Consider the following 21180-nt stretch of genomic DNA (forward strand, 5'->3'; position numbering starts at 1 on the left):
CAGAACATCAGATTTAATACTTGCAGGATGGAGCCACAGGAACAGGAACCCTGCACCCACCAGAGCAGCGGCGGCAGGTAGCGAGAGCGGCGGACCTGTGGGAGACTCGGCGGCGGCGGCGAGGTACTTAAAGCGGCAGCGGGGCCAGGAGAGGCATACCAAACTCCAGTCTGCGAGCTCAGAGGGTAGCAGAGAGGTAAAAAGTATTCGGGGTGTGACGTCACCAGGGAGCAGATAAGTGATTGGTTGGTGAGTATTTCTCTCTTTTCAATACAAGCTTGAATTCTGTGGTGTTAAATTTCCAGGGTCTCTGTTGTAGTGGGGACAGTTGGTAAATAAAGCGCCCTAGAGTATACCTGTAACTGGGGTATTGAATAAATTTTTTAATTAATTAAAGGAGTAAGTCATGGCAGGAGAGCTCAGCCCCGTGTTCTGCTCCTCTTGCTCCATGTGGGAAGTCAGGGACGCTGCCAGTGTCCCTGGCGACCATGTGTGCGGGGAATGCATCCAGCTGCAGCTACTTGTAGACCGCATTGCGGCGCTCGAGCTGCGGGTGGATGAGTTTTGGAGCATGCGCGATGCTGAGAGGGTCGTGGATAGCACGTTTAGCGAGTTGTTCACGCCGCAGGGTAGGGCTGCACAAGCAGAAAGAACTTGGGTGACCATCAGGCGGAGCAACAGAGGCAGGCAGGAAGTGCAGGGGCCCCCTGCGGACATCCCCCTTTCAAACAGGTATACCAAGTTGGATACTGTTGAGGGGGATGACTCACCAGGGGAAGGCAGCAGCAGCCAGCTTCCTGGCACCAGGGACGCTTCTGCTGCTCAGAAAGGGAGGAAAAAGAGTGGGAGAGCAATAGTGGTAGGGGATTCTATCGTAAGGGGAACAGATAGGCGTTTCTGTGGCCGCAAACGTGACTCCAGCATGGTTTGTTGCCTCCCTGGGGCCAGGGTCATGGATGTCACTGAGCGGCTACAGGGCATTCTTAAGGGGGAGGGTGAGCAGGCAGAGGTCGTGGTCCACATTGGGACCAACGACATAGGTAGGAAGGGGGATGAGGTCCTGCATCAAGAATTTAGGGAGCTAGGTAGCAGATTAAAAAACAGGACCTCAAAAGGTTGTAATCTCTGGATTACTCCCAGTGCCACGTGCTAGTGAGTATAGGAATAGGAGGATAGAACAGATGAATGCGTGGCTAAAGAGTTGGTGCAGGAGGGAGGGTTTTAGTTTCCTGGATCACTGGGCCTGCTTCTGGGAAAGGTGGGACTTGTACAAGTCGGACGGGTTGCACCTGAACCAGAGCGGGACAAATATCCTTGTGGGGAGGTTTGCTAGCACTGTTGGGGGGGGTTTAAACTAACTTGGCAGGGGGTTGGGATACAGAGGGGAGCTGAAATAGGGGGTGATGTGCTGCCAATTATAGAGAAAAAAACAAGTCAGCTTGGTAGACAGGGCAAATATACAAGGGCAAGGCTGGATGGCATCTATTTTAATGCAAGGAGTCTTGCAAATAAGGTGGATGAACTGAAGGTGTTGATAAACACATGGGAGTATGATATTGTTGCTATCACAGAGACATGGTTGAGGGAGGGGCAAGACTGGCAGCTCAATATTCCGGGGTACAGAATCTTCAGGCGAGACAGAGGGGGAGGTATAAGAGCAGGGGGTGTCGCAATATTAATTAAGGAGTCAATTACTGCAGTAAGGAGGGATGACATATTAGCAGGTTCCTCTAATGAGGCCATATGGGTGGAGCTTAAAAACAAAAAGGGGGCAAGCACTTTGCTGGGAGTGTACTATAGGCCTCCAAACAGTCAGGGGGAGATATAGGAACAGATATGTAGGCAAATCTCAGAGAAATGTGCAAATAATAGGGTAATAATAATGGGGGATTTCAACTTCCCCAATATTAACTGGGATAGTCAGAGTGTGAAAGGCACAGAGGGTGTAGAATTCTTAAAGTGCATCCAGGAGAGCTTTTTGAGCCAGCATGTAGAAGGTCCGACAAGAGAGGGGGCGGTACTGGACCTAATTCTAGGGAATGTGGTCGGCCAAGTGGAAGAAGTGCTAGTAGGTGAGCACTTTGGTGACAGTGACCATAATATGGTGAGATTTAAGGTGGTCATGGAAAAGGACAGGGATGGGCCGGAAATAAAGGTTCTAAATTGGGGGAAGGCCGATTTTAATAGGATAAGGCAGGATCTGGCCAAAATGGACTGGGATCAGCTACTTGTAGGAAAATCCGCATCGGAGCAATGGGAGGCTTTCAGAAGGGAGATTGAGATCATACAATGGCAACATGTTCCCGTAAAGGTCAAGGGTGGTTCCAAAAACCACAGGGAACCTTGGATGTCAGGGGATATACGAGAATGGATTAGAAAAAAAAGGAGGGCTTTTGGCAGATACAAAAGGCTAAAGACGGAGGAAGCCCTAGAGGAGTACAAAAAGTGCAGGGGGATACTTAAAAAAGAAATTAGGAGATCAAGGAGGGGCCATGAAATAACACTGGCGAGCAAAATAAAGGAAAATCCTAAGATGTTTTATAAGTATATTAAGGTAAGAGGATAACTAGGGAAAAAATAGGGCCCATTAGGGACAAAAGTGGCAATCTGTGTGTGGAGCCGGAAGATGTAGGAGGGGTTCTAAATGAATTTTTTGCATCTGTTTTCACTATGGAAAGGGACGATGTAGACATAGAAATTGGGCGGGGGGACTGTGATATGCTCGAACATATTAACATCGAGAGGGAGGAGGTATTGGCGGTTTTAGCAGGCCTAAAAATGGATAAATCCCCAGGCCCGGACGAAATGTATCCCAGGCTGCTGTGTGAGGCAAAGGAAGAGATTGCGGGGGCTCTAACACATATATTCAGAACCTCTTTGGCCACAGGGGATGTGCCAGAGGACTGGAGAACCGCTAATGTAGTACCATTATTCAAGAAGGGGAGTAGGGAAAAACCGGGGAACTACAGGCCAGTGAGCCTAACATCAGTGGTAGGAAAATTATTGGAAAAAATTCTGAGGGACAAAATTAGTCTCCACTTGGAGAGGCAAGGATTAATCAGGGATAGTCAACATGGCTTTGTCAAGGGAAGATCATGTCTGACTAATTTGATTGAATTTTTTGAGGGGGTGACTAGGTGTGTGGATGAGGGTAACGCAGTGGATGTGGTATACATGGATTTCAGTAAGGCCTTCGATAAAGTCCCGCACAGGAGACTGGTCAAGAAGGTAAGAGCCCATGGAATCCAGGGTGCCTTGGCACATTGGATACAAAACTGGCTTAGTGGCAGAAGGCAGAGGGTGATGGTCGAAGGTTGTTTTTGTGACTGGAAGCCTGTGGCCAGTGGGGTGCTGGGTCCCTTGCTGTTTGTGGTCTACATTAATGACTTGGATATGAATGTAAAAGGTATGATCAGTAAGTTCGCGGATGATACAAAAATTGGTAGGGTGGTAAATAGCGAGGAGGGTAGTCTCAGTCTGCAGGACGATATAGATGGGTTGGTCAGATGGGCGGAACAGTGGCAAATGGAATTTAACCTGGAAAAGTGCGAGGTGATGCACTTTGGGGGGACTAACAAGGCAAGGGAATACACAATGAATGGTAAGACCCTAGGCAAGACGGAGGGTCAGAGGGATCTGGGTGTGCAAGTACACAGATCCCTGAAGGCGGCGGAACAGGTGGATAAGGTGGTAAAAAAGGCATATGGGATACTTGCCTTCATTAGCCGAGGCATTGAATATAAGAGCAAGGAGGTTATGATGGAGCTGTATAAAACACTGGTTAGGCCACAGCTGGAATACTGTGTGCAGTTCTGGTCGCCACACTACAGGAAGGATGTGATAGCTTTGGAGAGGGTGCAGAGGAGATTCACCAGGATGTTACCAGGGCTGGAGCGCTTCAGCTATGAAGAGAGACTGGGCAGATTGGGTTTGTTTTCCTTGGAGCAGAGGAGGCTGAGGGGGGACATGATTGAGGTGTACAAAATTATGAGGGGCAGATAGGATGGCTACTAAGGAGCTTTTTCCCTTAGTAGAAGGGTCAATAACTAGGGGGCATAGATTCAAGGTAAAGGGCGGGAGGTTTAGAGGGGATTTGAGAAAGAACTTTTTCACCCAGAGGGTGGTTGGAGTCTGGAACTCACTGCCTGAGAGGGTTGTGGAGGCTGGAACCCTCACAACATTCAAGAAGCATTTGGATGAGCATTTGAAATGCCATAGCATACAAGGCTACGGACCAAATGCTGGAATATGGGATTAGATTAGACAGGGCTTGATGGCCGGCGCGGACACGATGGGACAAAGGGCCTCTATCCGTGCTGTATAACTCTATGACTCTATAAGTAAGCATCTCGATCAATTCAAGTACATATTGGTGCGGTTTCTGTCTTTCCTATGTCATGCTTCCACAGAACCTTTTTGGGCTGGCAGAGATACTTTAGAAGAATACCCAACCCTATCTCAACAGGCTAGTAATCAACATTAATTATTTCCATCACTCCAGTGGATGGAAGAAGGAAAGCAATGCCCTCAAGTCTAATGAGTCATTTTACTAGTTCAGACCCAAAACAGAGGGTGCTTGGAAAAAAAATTCTGTTATAACACCTCTGTCAATAGCTATGGCAATCATAGACAATTAGCTGCCATCTGCACATAGCCAGTATTTATATTCATTAACTACATGTTCCCAAGACAACAGACAAAGAAAATCCTAGCAACAGGTCCTTTTTTTCTCCAAAATCTCAGTGCATTGCTTAGCTGAAACTCAGACAAAAAGACGTTAATATAAGAAATAGTTGTAACAGAACATGATGGAGCCCACATTTGTCACACTCCCACTTAAAATTTCTCACTGCCAGGCTAAATCATAAGTTTCTTTTACTAATCACACTGAAAGAATAAATAGCAAAATAAAAAGTTCCAAAATAATAATTTACAAGTGCATCAATACAAATGTAGTAGCCGGTGTTGCTGTGGTGCCCTCTACTGTCATAAACACACATCTTTCAAACATCAGTTTAAAAAGTGCAGAGGTTTTTATATCCCCAGTGGTCTCTCTTCCCAACCTTATAAGGTATGGCAAGGGGACGATCAGTCAAAAATTATGTAATAATGAAGATTTATTTTTATGATCAATGAAGTGGTTAGTTGAACCAAGGAATTAATTTCATAACTACAGGAAGAATCCAACTAGAAATTCTATAACTAAAGAACAAAAGTTAGCCTGCAACTTCTTTCAATAAATTATATTGGCCCTGAAATTGCAGTGTCTGCGACGGTGTTGAATACACAGTCATATTCCCTTTGAAATGCCCCACAAGTTGGAGATTTCCACATGCACGAAATCCGGAAGTTGTGGCCTGTCAACGTACTAGTTTGACCCAGTCTTCACACAGTCAATGGGCTAGAAATTGTGGTTGGCGGTGTACCTCCAACCTGCGAAACAATTACGGGTGCCCTGAAAAAGCGACTGGTGCGACTGGCCAGCAATTGCCAGTCTTATGGTTGATGCAAACAGGCACAGGGCCTGCTTGAATCAGCATATGGGGATATCAAAGGCTTAAACATTTTCATATCCTAAATTATGCACATACACTGTATTAAATGAGTTCATGAAAATATTGGCCTGGGTGCTCCGGTTTCCTCCCACAGTCCAAAGATGTGCGGGTTAGGTTGATTGGCTATGATAAATTGACCCTTAGTGTTAGGGGGATTAAATACGTGGGGTTACAGGGATAGGGTGGGATATGTGTTGGTGTAGGGGTTACGGGGATCGGGTGGGATATGTGTCGGTGCAGGCTCGATGGGCCGAAATGGCCTCTATCTGCACTGTGGGGTTTCTGTGATTCTGTGATTACAGTTTCAATGATGTATAAAATTATCAAAATGTTTAATTTTTTTATTGTGGTTGGTGCAGAAGATAATTATGAATAAAATTCCAATTCTGTACATTGTATAATTATTAGATTTAGGGATTCCATTGCATATCATAAGAACATAAGAAATAGGAGCAGGAGTAGGCCAATCGGTCCCTCGAGCCTGCTCCGCCATTTAATAAGATCATGGCTGATCAGCTCCTAACCGCCAATCTACGATCACAGAACCATCTCCTGAATCTAACAGAATTAGACACACGAAATAGGAGCAGGATCAGGCTACACGGCCCCTGGGCCCGCTCCGCTACCCACAGGGCCATGTCCGATCCGAACCTAGACTCATGTCCAAATTCCTGCCCGCTCCCCGTAACCCTTAATTCCCTTTACTTCTAGGAAACGGTCTATTTGTTTTAAATTTATGTAATGATGTAGCTTCTACAGCTTTTTGGGGTAGCATATTCCATGGACCTACCACCCTCTGAGTGAAGTAGTTCCTCATCTCAGTTTTGAAAGAGCAGCCCCTTATTCTAAGACTATGCCCCCTAGTTCTAGTTTCACCCATCATCGGGAACATCCTCCCCGCATCCACCCGATCCAACCCCTTCACAATCTTATATGTTTCAATAAGATCGCCTCTCATTCTTCTGAACTCCAATGAGTAGAGTCCCAATCTACTCAACCGCTCCTCATATGTCCATCCCCTCATCCCCGGGATTACTGAAGGTAAGCATGCAGGTGCAGCAGGCGGTTAAGAAGGCAAATGGTATGTTGGCCTTCGTAGCAAGAGGGTTCGAGTACAGGAACAAGGATGTCTTGCTACAGTTGTACAGGGCCTTGGTGAGACCGCACCTTGAGTATTGTGTGCAGTTTTGGTCGCCTTACCCGAGGAAGGACGATCTTGCCATGGAAGGAGTGCAGCGAAGATTCACCAGGCTGATACCTGGGATGGCAGGCATGACGTATGAGGAGAGATTGTGTCGATTGGGCTTATACTCACTGGAGTTTAGAAGATTGAGAGGGGATCTCATCGAAACCTATAAAATTCTGTCAGGCCTGGACAGACTAGATGCAGGAAGGATGTTTCTGATGGCCGGGGAGTCCAGAACCAGGGGTCATAGTCTAAGGATAAGGGGTAAGCCATTTAGGACTGAAATGAGGAGGAATTTCTTCACCCAGAGAGTGGTGAACCTGTGGAATTCTCTGCCACAGAGGGCGGTGGAGGCCAGTTCATTAAATATATTCAAAAGAGAGTTGCATATATTTCTTAAGGCTAAAGGATCAAGGGATATGGGGAGAAGGCAGGGCCAGGGTACCGAATTTGGATGATCAGCCATGATCTCATTGCGGAGCAGGCTCAAAGGGCCGAATGGCCTACTCCTGCTCCTATCTTCTATGTTTCTATGAACCTTCTTTGTACTGACTCGAGAGCAAGTATGTCTTTTCTTAAGTATGGACACCAAAACTGTATGCAGTATTCCAGGTGCGGTCTCACCAATACCTTGTACAACTGAAGCAATACCTCCCTATTTTTATATTCTATTCCACTAGCAATGAAAGCCAACATTCCATTGGCCTTCTTGATCACTTGCTGCACCTGCATACTAACCTTTTGAGTTTCGTGCACCAGGACCCCCAGATCCCTTTGTACTTCAGGACTTTCCAGTTTCTTGCCATTAAGATAATAACTTGCTCTACGATTTTTCCTGCCAAAGTGCATAACCTCACACTTTCCAGTATTGTATTCCATCTGCCAAATCTCTGCCCACTTACTTAGCCTGTCTATGTCCCCTGGCAGGTTTTTTCATGTCCTCCTCACTCACTACTTTCCCTCCCATCTTTGTATCATCTGCAAACTTTGATATGTTACACTCGGTCCCCTCCTCCAAATCGTTAATATAGATTGTAAAGAGTTGGGGACCCAGCACTGACCCCTGCGGAACACCACTAGTTACTGATTGCCAGTCTGAGAATGAACCATTTATCCCAACTCTCTGCCTTCTGTTAGATAGCCAATCCTCTTATCCATGCCAGAATATTACCCCCAATCCCGTGATTTTTTATCTTAAGCAATAATCTTTTGTGTGGCACCTTGTCAAATGCCTTTTGAAAGTCTAAATACACTACGTCCACTGGTTCCCCTTTATCCACCCTATATGTTACTTCCTCAAAGAACTCCAGCAAATTTGTCAAACATGACTTCCCCTTCATAAAACCATGCTGACTTTGTCCTATTAAATTATGATTATCCAAATGTCCTGTTACTGTCTCCTTAATAATGGACTCCAAAATTTTACCTACCACAGATGTTAGGCTAACCGGTCTATAGTTTCCAGCCTTCTGTTTACTGCCCTTTTTAAATAAGGGTGTTACATTAGCAGTTTTCCAGTCTGCCGGGACCTTTGCCGAGTGCAGGGAGTTTTGGAAAATTATTAGTAATGCATCCACAATCCCTACCGCCACTTCCCTCAAGACCCTAGGATATAAGCCATCAGGTCCAGGTGATTTATCCACCTTGAGTCCCATTATTTTACCGAGTACCAGTTCCTTAGTGATTTTGATCGCGTTTAGCTCCCCCCCCCCTATAGCCCCCCATTTGTCCAGTGTTGGGATATTCTTAGTGTCTTCTATTGTAAAGACTGATACAAAATATTCATTCAGTGTTTTTGCCACCTCCATATTTCCCACCATTAATTTCCCGGTCTCATCCTCTAAGGGACCAACATTTACTTTAGCCACCCTTTTTCTTTTTATATAACTATAAAAACTCTTACTATCTGTTTTTATATTTTTTGCTAATTTACTTTCATAATCTATCTTCCCTTTCTTAATCAATCTTTTTGTTATTTTTTGCTGTCTTTTAAAGTTTTCCCAATCCTCTATCCTCCCACTAGATTTGGCTACCTTATATGCCCTTGTTTTTAGTCGAATACTATCCTTAATTTCTTTACTTAGCCACGGATGACTGTCTTTTCTTTTACACCTTTTTCTTCTCAGTGGAATATATATTTTTTGGAAGTTGTAAAATAACTCCTTAAATGTACACCACTGATCATGTATCGTCTTACCCTTTAATCTATTTTCCCAATCCACTCTACTCAATTCCGCTCTCATACCTTCATAGTCTCCTTTATTCAAGCTTAGCATGCTTGTTTGAGATCCAACCTTCTCACCCTCTAATTGAATATAGAATTCAACCATGTTATGGTCACTCATTCCAAGGGGATCCTTTACTAGGACATTTTTAATTAATCCTGTCTCGTTACACAGGACCAGATCTAAGGTTGCTTGCCCCCTGGTCGGTTCAGTTACATACTGCTCAAGAAACCCATCCCTAATACACTCAATGAACTCATCCTCAAGGCAGCCCTGCCCAATTTGATTTGTCCAATTAATATGATAGTTAAAATCCCCCATAATTATAGATGTTCCCTTATTACAAGCCTCAACTATTTCCTGATTGATACTCCGTCCAACAGAGTTGCAACTGTTCGGAGGCCTAGACTACGCCCACTAGTGTTTTTTTCCCCTTATTATTCCTTACCTCCACCCAAACTGTTTCATTATCCTGATCTTTTGACCCAATATCATTTCTCTGTATTACAGTGATTCCTTCCTTTATTAACATAGCCACCCCACCTCCCCTTCCTTCCTGCCTGTCCTTCCTGATCGTTAAATAACCTGGTATGTTTAATTCCCAGGCATTGTCACCCTGCAGCCATGTTTCTGTAATGGCCACAAGATCATACCCATATGTAGTTATTTGTGCCATTAACTCGTCTATTTTGTTACGAATGCTACGTGCATTCAGATAGAGAACTTTCAAATATGTTTTGTGACACTTAGTTCCTGCTTTTGCCCTTTTTATTACTTTACCTTCTACTCCATACCTTCTGCCCCTTCCTGACACGCTCTGGTTTTTAATTTCCCCACTGCTACCTAAGTCTATGAACTTCTCTGTTGTCATTTTTATTATTTGCTCTCTAGGAACCTCCCCCCCCACTCGTTAGTTTAAAGCCCTCTCTACAGCCCTAGTTATATGATCCGCCAGGACTCTAGTCCCAGCACTGGCCAAGTGAAGCCCGTCCCAACGGAACAGCTCCCTCCTGCCCCAGTACTGGTGCCAGTGTCCCAGGAAGCAAAACCCATTTCTCCCACACCAGTCTTTGAGCCACGCATTTAACTCTCTAATTTTATTTGTCCTAGCCAAATTCGCTCGTGGCTCAGGTAACAGAGATTATTACCCTTGAGGTTCTGTTTTTTAATTTGACCCCTAGCTGCTCATACTCCTTTAACAGAACCGGCTTCCTAGTCCTATCTGCGTCGTTTGTACCAACATGGACCACGACAACTGGATCCACCCCCTCCCACTGCAAGTTTCTTTCCAGCCCAGAGGAGATGTCCTTAACCCTGGCACCGGGTAGGCAACACAGCCTTCGGGACTCTCGCTCTTGGCTGCAGAGAACTCTATCTATCCCCCTAATAATACTATCCCCTACCACTACAACATTTCTATTTACTCCCCCCTCTTGAATGGCCCCCTGTTCCACGGTGCTGTGGCCAGGTTGCTCATCCTCCCTGCAGTCCCTGCTCCTGTCCCCACAGGGAGTAAGAACCTCGAACCTGTTGGACAAGAGCAGGGGCTGCAGCTCCTCCAGCTCTACCTCCTGGATCCCCGTACCTGCCTCACTCGTAGTCACACCGTCCTGTCCCTGACCATGGGCTACATCTGAATTAATTAACTTCATAGGTGTGACCACCTCCTGATACACAAAGTCCAGGTACTTCTCCCCCTCCCTGATGTGTCGCAGTGTCTGAAGCTCAGACTCCAGCTCATCAACACGGAGCTGGAGTTCCTGTAGCAGCAGACACTTGTCACAGACGTAATCACCGTGACCCTCAATGGGGTCCACCGGCTCCCACATCTCGCAACAGTAACATATCACCTGCTCCATTCTATGTAATTAATTAAATTTTTTATTGTTAGTTATGGACACCCTCTGCCCGATTTTAGATGCTAGTATCCCCTTTAATTAATTGGATTTAAATTAAATCAATCCCTCTAATTACACCAGTTAAATGGTTTACCAACAGTCACTCTGCACCAGAAAGGCCTTATTAACTACAACCCACAGAGTTAAAGTTTGAAAAGAGCACCTAACACCCCACTTACCCTAACTCACACTTACCCAAACTCACAGCACTCTCTGCTGATCTCGCACTCAGTGCTAGCACCGGTCTTTTTATACTGTTTGTTTGTTTACAGCCAAATGAGTCACCCCTGCTGATTGGTTAGAAAACTGGTTTCCACTGCCTGCTGTGCCAATTTACTCCTACTGCAGTGTAACCTTGTTTTACTCTTCTTAAACCAACAGAATCCCAAATATTTAACTTTTCCCCTTTACTTAAACTGCTTAAGTAATCTTATCAAGAATGATTTAAAGAGAAATAACAATTGAAGAACTCACAGCACTCTCTGCTCGCACTATAGGGGATTCCCTTCATAAATGAATGAAATGGAATTCTGCTTAGTGATTGGAGGACTGGGCCCACATGATCCCAGCCTGGGTCCCTGGGATCCGTGGGCCATTATGCTGCCCTCTGCATCGGGGTCTGAGACCACAAATTTTCGCAGCCTGGGCGACAGGAGGTGCTTTCGTAATTGTTTCACAGGTCAGAGGTACACCTCCAACCACAATTTCTAGCCCATTGACTGCGTGAAGACTGGGTCAAACTAGTACATTTTCGTCAAGAAAGAGAAAAACAAAATTAGAAATAACAGACTGGGGGGGGAAAAAAAGGCACATCAAGTTAGTTAAAAAAAAATTAACACAAAACTGACTTCACTGCCCAATCTGTTGCCCTGTCCCAATGAACTTACTGTTTGTGCCTACACAAGACTTGGTTTTAATGTAATCTGCAGTGGGAATGATCCACTTCTCATTGTGACCTCTCCAGTTTCATGTAATCACACTAATATTTTTTCCCCTGGTGACCAGTTTTCAAATGTTAATGGCCATTAAGATAAGAGGTGATTTCTGTTATAGGATTGGTATTTAAATTAGTAGGAAATTGCAGCTTAGGGAGTGAATTTGATATACATGAGGTTGCTAATAAGTAGATGACACAGAAAACTAGGCTGAATTAATAAAAGGAAACTATTTTTTGTTTAAAGAGACTCATGGGTCATAGTAAAGTATGAACAGGTTTAATGAGTCAGTATGTACCACACACTGATCTTGATTTTACTGTTACTGCTTGCGCATAAAAGAATACAGCCAACACTTCATGAAGTTCCAAATGAGTAAGTGACATTTTAACCAGATTTAATAAGATTTACAATAGCTCGAATGATTCATGGACAATGTACTAATAATAAGAGGACATGACCAGAAAAGAATGTTATGCTAGATTGACTTTCATTAATAGAGCCACTCCATTTAAAATTAGAGGTTAGTCTTTAACAGCAGGAAAAATAGTGAAAGAATGTGCTTGCATTTATACAGCACCTTTCACATCCTTGGGATGCCCCAAAGCACTTCACAGCCAATGAAGTACTTTTGAAGTGTAGTAGCGTAGAGAAACACAGCAACCAATTTGCACACAGCAAGGTTCCACAAACAGTGGGATAAATGAATAGATCATGGCCCCGCTTTTCAGGCAGCTTTTCATACGGCCGTGGTCCGAAAATCACGGAATAAGCGGGTCGGGACCCCCCCCGCCTGATTCCCCGCCCCGTCCGACTTTCGGACCGCCGTTTCCACGCGCCCCGCTTCAGTCCCGCCCGCCGCTGGCGGGACGGCTCGTTGGAGCACTAATCACCAATGATCACCTTGTTAAGGACGATTTTCCTGTGCCGTTGCGACTTTGGGGCTTTCCCCACCTGAAACCCGCCTGCGGGGAACCCCGCCGATGAGAGCTGGCGTGAAAACAGCTGGCTTGCTTGCTTGCAGCAGCAGGTCGCTGAGGGCTGAAGAGATTTAAAGAGGCAGCATTTGCAGGCTGCAGGACCTTGTTGATCAAGGCTTGGGGGAACTATTTGAAGCCTTAGGAGCAGCCATAGAAAGTTGGAGCCTCACACACTTCTTCAGTGAGCGCTCCTGGGAAACCCCTCTCACCACCCTAACTCAGGACCTCCTCAACCGAGGCATCGGCCAGAAGCATGGGAGGCCTTTGGCACCTTCCCTTCCTGGCATTAGAGGATCTCCAACAACAGAGGTGGCAGCAGCAGAACCAGGAACAGCAGGATGATTACCAGGAGCACCAGGCTGCTACTCACTCACCTGAAGCTGCACAAGCCAGAAGGGGCCAGCGCTTGGAAGTGGCTTGAGCGCACCTTGCTGCGCTTTAGGGGGCCAGTGGGATCCGTTTCTGCACTGGCAGTCCTACTCAGAAGGACTTCCATGAAGATCTGGTTTCTCTGTTCAACAGATGGCCAACGCTCAAGAGATGTCATTCTCTTACGAGCACTCACCATGTTTTCCGTACCCTGGCGAGTTATCTCCTGCATGGAGGTTGCCAACCTTTCCATGGTGATGCGTTCATGCGCCAATGACTCCACAAAATCTCTGCTCATGGTCGCTATGGACTCCTCCATTCGCTCCACGCTTGCAGCGACCCTGGAGACAAAACCTGCCAGAGACTCCTGCATCTGTGCATGGAGATCCATCACCTCTTCTCTTGCGGATGGACCCAGAGGCAGAGGGTCGAGATGCAGCGCAGCTGAGCTGAGCTGGCAGAGCCCTGCGCCCTCCGACGAGGACTCTCCACTGCTGTCCCTGTCTCCAGAATCTGCTGAGGCTCACTTGTCAGCTGTGAAACACCAGGTGACAACACTACTCTATGTCCCAAAGGTCCCCCCGAGGTGTGAGTGTCTGCGCTGGTGCTGGGTGCACTTACTTCTGCTGACGCTGCGCCCTCAGAGGTTGGAGCTTCCTCTGAGGAGTCTGACTGCACAGCCTCTTCCTCCTCCACAGTGAGGACGGGGGGCTCTGGATGGTACTGTGGGGGAGTAAAGGAAGGAGTTACAGATGTAATGCCAAGGTTCCTCTGGTGACTCCCAGCGAGTTGGCATCTGCTGACACCTGCATCCATGCAGCATTGGTCTCAGTGGGAGGCCTCTTCCTCCCTGACCTAGGGAAGAGGACCTCCCCGTGGGCCCTAACCCCATCCAATAATGCCTGCAGTGAAGCCTCGTCGAATTTGAAGGCAGCTCGGGGTCTGGCACTGTCCACAGCTGCTGCAGGCTCCTCTGCCATCCTGTATGGTTCATTTGGAAGCCTTCAGAGGATGCAGTGCTTGCCATGGACCTTGAAAGCACCACGAATGATGACATCATGCTGTGGGGATTTCTGACTCGATTTAGACAATTAGCAAGGCTTCCCACATGCTGGGAATTAATTGGCCAATTGAGGGAAAATTGCGTGGGGCTGGTTGACACTTTTTTGTGTGTGTCAGAAACCCCACATTCGGGGAAATCCGACCATTCCCCACACAAGCCGAAAATCGGGGCCCATCTGTTTTGGTGATGTTGGTTGAAGAATAAATATTGGCCAGGACAGAGAGAAGTCCCCTGCAGTACTTTGAATAGTGCCATGGGATATCCTCAGCACTGCACTGAAGTGTCAGCCTAGTTTATGCACTCTGGATTAGAGCTTGAACTAACAACTTGCTGACTCAGAGAGTAGAATCACTTAGCCAAGGAGGTACCAGTGGAGCCAAATTAATGTGACCACTATGGCCTCCCTTCTGCTGTTATACTTCTGCTCCTTGAGCACTCAGTGAAACTTCTCAAAGAGTGATGGACAACCTCCTTACATGTTGTCAACCCTGCTGACTCAAATATCCCTAACCTTTGCCAGAGATCAGTGAAACTCATCTTTCTGCAGAACTGTGAACACCAAAAGGTTTAGGATTTTTTTGATGAAGGTTCAGTGCTCCATTCTTCCAGTTTGGTAATTATAAGCTCACAATTTAGCTGCAGTATTGCTCAATGTTTGTTCATCCCTTGATAAGATCCTGAAGGTGTAACCATCATAATTGACCAGCCAATTGCACGGCTAAATCCAAATGTAATCTTCAATATGTCTGATAACAATATTTCTGATTTTATTCTGAATTATTATTCCACTTCCTTTATACTTGTATTAAAAAAAAGCCTCAGAATAAGTTGTAAATAACTCACTGCAATTGAAAGGGTTGCATTCTTATGATCGAAGCTCATTTTCCCATGGTAACCTCGCTGAGATAGCATAGAATCAAAATAATACTTGCAGCGAAGAGAAATGTACCTATTTAATTCAAGCATAAAAAGAAAACAAATGTTACTAACATCTCCATAATACAGCAGACACAACACACATGCAGACTTTCAATCATTATTTTAAGGAGCACATGATCTGATTACTAGAATTAGCTACAAGGCTCATAAATATGATGGATATCAAGACTTTGGGGGAGCCATCATCATACTATCACAAGGCACTCATCTCCTGGGTTTTCTCATTTCCACCATTCTTAGTTCCAGTAAGCAATTGTCCTCAGGAGCTGCTACAGGAATATGGGAAATGAAAGAAGGAAAAAGGAAAACAGTAGATAAAAAGAATGAGAACAATAAGCCTATAATATATTGCAGAGTCTATGCAACAAGCAGTAAAGAGAGCTGATACAGAAATGTATCAAAGGTACATTTACCAACTTGGCCAAGTGATTTTAAAGAATCTACAGTGCACGATTTCCTAAAGTAGTATTGGTTTTCATATTTTTACTTTACATATATAAATTTTTGCAAATGGGCATAACAAAAACAAAGTATTTTTGTCTAGTTTTTTTTCTCCCTTCCACCTCAGTAAAGAATCTTGGGATATTTTCTACATTAAAGGTGCTACATAAATGCAAGTTGTTGTAGATTGAGCTTGGTATTAACTTCTTTAATTCTGTCACAGTAAGTAGACCAGCTTAACTCTCAAATCATGCTTGTTGCATGGTTTCAAATATTAGTCACCTGTTCTTGGGCAGTTAATTGAGAGGAGCCAAGTACAAATACAATGTTCAGAGGCATGTCTGATCAACAGCTTTTTGAATTTAACATCATCTTGCATTTATGTAGCACCTTTAATGTAGAAAAATGTGGCAAGGCATTTCACAGACATAATCAAAACATTTAACAGCAAGCCAAAGGAGATATTAGGAGGATGACCAAAAGCTTGGTCAGAGCTGGGGTTTAAGGAGCATCTTAAAGGAAAAGAGGGGGCTGGAGAGGGGGATGGGTTTGGGAGGGAATTCCAGATACATGACCAAGGTGGCTGAATGCCTGGCCAGCAATGACTGGGGGGGGGGGGGGCCGGAACCAGTGGCCACTAGAGGTCAGAGTCAGAGGAACGGAGAAGTCAGAGACAAGTAGCTGTAGAACTGGAAGAAATTACAGAGACAGGGAGGTGTGACACCATGGAGGTATTTAAATACAAGAATGATCAATTTTAAATTTGAGACACTGTGGGTACTGGGAATAATCTAAGTCAGCAAAACAAGGAGTGATGAGCAAGCAGAACTTGCTGCGGGATAGAATTCAGGAAGCAGAGATTTGGATGAGTTTTAGTTTAGAGAGGTGCAGAATGGGAAGCTAACCAGGAGAGTGTTTCGTTAATCGAGTTTAGAAGTGAAAGGCATGGATGAGGGTTTCAGATGCACCGAGGCAGGGAAGAGGTAGATGATGTTATGTAGATGGAACTAGGCAGTGTTTATGACAAAAAGGATATGGAGTTAGAAGCGCACTTCGAGATCAAATAGGACAGCAAGTTTCTTAGCAGACTATTAACCCAAGACAGTGGCTGAGGTTGGGGTGGGGGTGGGGGGTGCGCGAATGGAGTTCATAGCAAGCGGCAGAGTTTATGGCGGAGGTTGAGGATGATAAACATTGGGAAGACCAAAACTAACTGGAGGAAATTATAGCTCATCCAAGACTGGATGCTGGACAAGCTGTCTGACAGCAAAGGCAGTGGAAGGGATGGGAGGCAGACAGATCTATGGTGACAGATGTACAGGTCTTTATAACAGGTTGGCAGATGGGGAAAAAAGCCATTAAAAGGGCAAATGGGATTCTGAGTTTTACATACATTAATAAAAAGTACAAAAACAAAGAGCGAATGAATCTGGACATGGTAATGGTTAAGCCAGTCATGTACTGCATGCAGTTCCAGGCATTGCATTATAGAAATGATACTGGAGGCATAGAACAGGAACAATGCAGATTCATTAGGATGGTATCAGAGACGAGATATTACAGGAAACTTTCGTTTAACCAGAGGTTAAATGTCCGGAAAGCTCTATCTGCCGGCAAAATTCAGGAGCCGTTTCCTATAAGTTTTTTTACTTCTCGTTGCTTTTTATTTTCCAGTCAAGCTTTGCAAGGTCTAGTTGAAGCTGTTGCTTAGCTACAGAGACGCTTTTAAGCTGCGGCCGACTGTTTTGAAGCTGTTGCTAAGCAACAGGGTTTGTTGATTCACACGGAGCTCAAAAGCTCCGTATGTTTTAACATTAGCGCTGGTTTCTACGGCAGTTTTGATGGTACGGCACCAGCTCGGTCCCGTCAGTGCCGGATACCAGAAAGTTTCCTGTATATTTAAGATACAAACTTGAAAAATTAGGCTGTATTCATTGGTCAGTGACTGGAGATCTGATGTTATGTGGAGAATGCTAGGAATGTTAGGGTCAGTCCTAAACAGTAATATCCGAGTACGCTACATCTTCCCAGACATTGCAAACATTAGTAAATAACAACTCTAATTGAAAATCCATTTCATGAGTAAATTGCACCAATCTATTTTATATGAAAACAGGAGAACATGTTTTTGAGGAATACTCTAGCTTAAGGTTAAAAGGTTACATAAATGATAAAGCATTCTAAGGAATGAGATGCTTCACATGATGCTGGGAATATGGATGTGCTGCCTGTGGAATGCAACTGATCAGAGCCACAAGTGTAGGTTGCAAGACTAATTAACTTTATGAAATTTTGTTCAATTGTGTTGAGTGGGAAATTTCAAAGCTTTATCAGTGGTTGCTTCTGTCCCTCAGGAGAGTGAATTAGACGGAGTCTGTGATTGGGATTTTTGAACATGGTGTGAATGGAAGCAAGATTGGTAGCCTTTTCTTGTTCTATACTTCATTCTTTCATAATATTCTGAACTTTTTAGTACAACATTTTTTTAAATTGAGAAACTAATGTGAAGGACCAAGATTCAGTGCAGGGAACCAAGAACAAGGAAAATCAGGAAGTAGTGACTTGGAGATGCCAAACTAGGGTTTCAAAAGAAAGAAGAATGAACTTGCATTTATATAGCACATTTAAGAGCCTCATGACATTCCAAAGTGCTTCACAATGAACTAATGTAGTCACCATTATAACCCATGTTCCCGCTTTTTTTTTGGCTGCGTGACCCATTCAAAAATCCGCGCATGTGCGTTTTTTGCATTTAAAAGCTGGTGGGCCAGCTGCATGGGAGCTCCAGAGCACTGTGCAGCCGAGCGGCTTAAAGGGAACATTGGTTATAACGTAGGGGACCGTGACAGCCAATTTGCACACAAGGTACCAAAAACAGCAATGAGATAAACGATCAGATAATCTGATGTTAGTTGATGGATAAAAATTGGCCAGGACATCAGGAGAACTTCTCTTCAGTTCTTCAAATAGTGCCACGGGATCTTTTACATCCACTTGGGTAGACAGGGCCTCGATTTAACATATCATCCAAAAGGTAGCACCTCCAACACCTGCAGTGAAGTGTCAGCCTGGATTATGCGCTCAAATCCTGGAGAAGGATTTGTATCAATGACCTTGTGACTCAAGGCAACTGTGCAAACACTAAGCCAAGGTGTCAACCTTGATTCATTGGCTCTTTGCTTTTGTATTTGTTACTAACGTATGTAAAACCCAGAATCCCATTTTTGATTCATTTTATTGAGGGCAAATGTTTCGTCAAGTTAACTAATTAAACAAATTGTCCAAAATAAATGTACTAGTTACAACCCAATAACTGTAAAACATAATTGCATCACAATAGAGACAAAACTTTAAAACAAACTCTGTATAAGCCAAAAAAAATCTTCGCAGTTATAATGGCATTTCATTAGGATTTTTAAGCACTAAAAATTGAATACAAAGGGTGGAAGTTATGCTGCAGTTGTATAAAGCTCCGGTGAGACTGTATCTGGAGTACTCCAATGAGTTCTGGGCACTGCAGCTCAGGAAGGATATATTGGCCTTGGGTTAAATTATGAGGACAAGTTGTATAGACTAGGCTTGTATTCCCTTGAATGTGGAAGATTAAAGGGTGATCTAATTGAAATTTATGATTAAAGGATTTGATAGGGTAGATAGAGAGGAATTATTTCATCTGGTGCGAGAGTCCAGAACAAGGGTGTGTGTGTGTTGGGAGGGTGGGGCGCAGGGGAAGAAGGACCTTAAAATTAGAGTTATGCCTGTCAGGGGTGAAGTCAGGAAACACTGCTTCACACAAAGGGTAGCTGAAATCTGGGACTCTCTTCCCCCCAAAATCTGTTGACGCTACGTCATTTGAAAATTTCAAAGCTGAGATCGATAGATTTTTGTTAATATTAGGGGATGTAGAACTAAGGTGGGGAAATGGAATTGAGATACAATTATCTAATTGAATGTTGGAACAGCCTTGAGGGGCTCAATGACCTACCCCTGTTCATGTTCCCAAATTCACATCAAGAAAAGAAGAAATCAATGTGAAATGCACTGTACAAAACAACTCAGCTAGACTACTTTTAATATGTCCAAACCAAGCAGTGGGGAAAAAAACTTTCAAGTGTTGGATATCTGAAATAAGAATGGTAACAATGGAAACATACAGCAGATTTACATATGAAACATTAAACTATCTTTTCCCTGTACAGACTTTGACAGACCTGCAGTGTATTTCCAGAATTTTAAGGCCAAATGCTGGAAATGCACTGTATTAAGTCCAGTACAACTGAAACTAGCATAGCACTCAAACCCGTCTTTGTCACATGTGGACTGTTCAACTGCTCTATCAGCTTACTGACGCCAATATCTCTTTCACTGCCTTGTAGACCCAAATTCTCCAGTTTTAGCACTCTAGTTTCTGCCAAGACTCAGACTACCACTATGCACCAAAGGCAAAGTACATACAGTGCCACAATAATGAATTTGTGCAGACCTGCTAACTCAGATTTGAGGGAGACTACAGCATGGCTGAGTAGAGCAAGTATAACCCTGCAGGCCTTACTAGAACAGCATTAAGTGAAAAGATTTTTCATTGAGGAATGAAATGTACATGAAACAATTGACAAGTTCAAAACAACTGTACCAAATTAAATGAGTCAATTACCTCCTGAATATTTTGTATGCTTTGTGCCTTTCCTCCATTATTTTATCAAGCAGCTGCATAAACTTCTTCAGGTTCTTGATCTGGCTTTTGACATTCTTGTACGTTTCCAAAACATCAAAGTACTGCCTGTTCAAAAAACAATGAATAGTTGAACCAATGCTAGCAACAAAGTCTCAAGAACACAAATTAATTTGAACAGGAGTTAGTACACACAATTAACCTATTCTAGGGTCTGCTGTAAAATGGAAATCAATCTATACGAGTGTATGTTACATGTAAATCCATAAATGTACAAAATTTGCCAAAAATGTTCTCTCAGTTAGAATAGACATTGCAACTTAAGATTACAGAACAGCCAAGTATTTGCCAAAAGCATAATACTGTGGATGCTGGAAATCTGAAATAAAAACAGAAAAGGCTGGAAATACTCAGCAGATCAGGCAGCATCTGTGGAGAGAGAAACAGAGTTAACATTTCAAGTCGATGACCTTTCATCAAAATGTTGCCAGTAATTTCTTTTTGGGTGCGCTGCCCTTTTAAGGGGCTGCACGGCCTATTCAAAATACCGTGCATGTGTAGTTTTTCACATTAAAAAGCCGGCGAGCTGGCTGTGCGAGAGGTCCAGAGAGCTTAAAGGGAACATTGGTACGGGCGAAACAATCCAAATATGGAAAAAATATTTCTCTCTACACCAAGTTAATGCTAAAGACACCTTGTGGCTTAACTGTCTGCAAAATGGAAACTGTAATTCTAATGTGTTCAGCTACACCAATTTCATTGAGTATGTTGCATATAAAACTACAAAGATAACCAATGCCATCTAACCTTGGCCAGGATATTTGAGATGCTGATCTTGTGCCCTTCTGAAAAGTTACTTGAAATAGTTTGTAGTGTCTGTGTGTTGATAGAGACACTGAAGACAGGAGTTGGTTCAT

General features: G+C 44.1%; 1 protein-coding gene across 6 annotated transcripts in view; it reads right to left on the reverse strand.

The window, feature by feature from the left end:
• LOC147112491 (structural maintenance of chromosomes protein 6-like) overlaps positions 1-21180 on the reverse strand; it is a 157480-nt gene that overhangs the window by 44118 nt on the left and 92182 nt on the right. For all 6 annotated transcript variants that reach the window (XR_015079511.1, XM_085996790.1, XM_085996791.1 and 3 more), the window contains 2 exons: positions 20246-20371; positions 15055-15160 (listed from right to left, as the gene is read on the reverse strand). Coding sequence is in view for 5 of the 6 variants with exons in the window: in XM_085996790.1 (XP_085852916.1) it covers positions 15055-15160; positions 20246-20371 (232 nt within the window). In the remaining variant the exon portion in view is untranslated. The remainder of the gene's footprint in view (positions 1-15054; positions 15161-20245; positions 20372-21180) is intronic.

This window comes from Somniosus microcephalus, chromosome 9 (assembly GCF_052327205.1).
Source record: "Somniosus microcephalus isolate GS21.2 chromosome 9, FLI_Smic_1.0, whole genome shotgun sequence".
Classification (NCBI taxonomy): domain Eukaryota; kingdom Metazoa; phylum Chordata; class Chondrichthyes; order Squaliformes; family Somniosidae; genus Somniosus; species Somniosus microcephalus.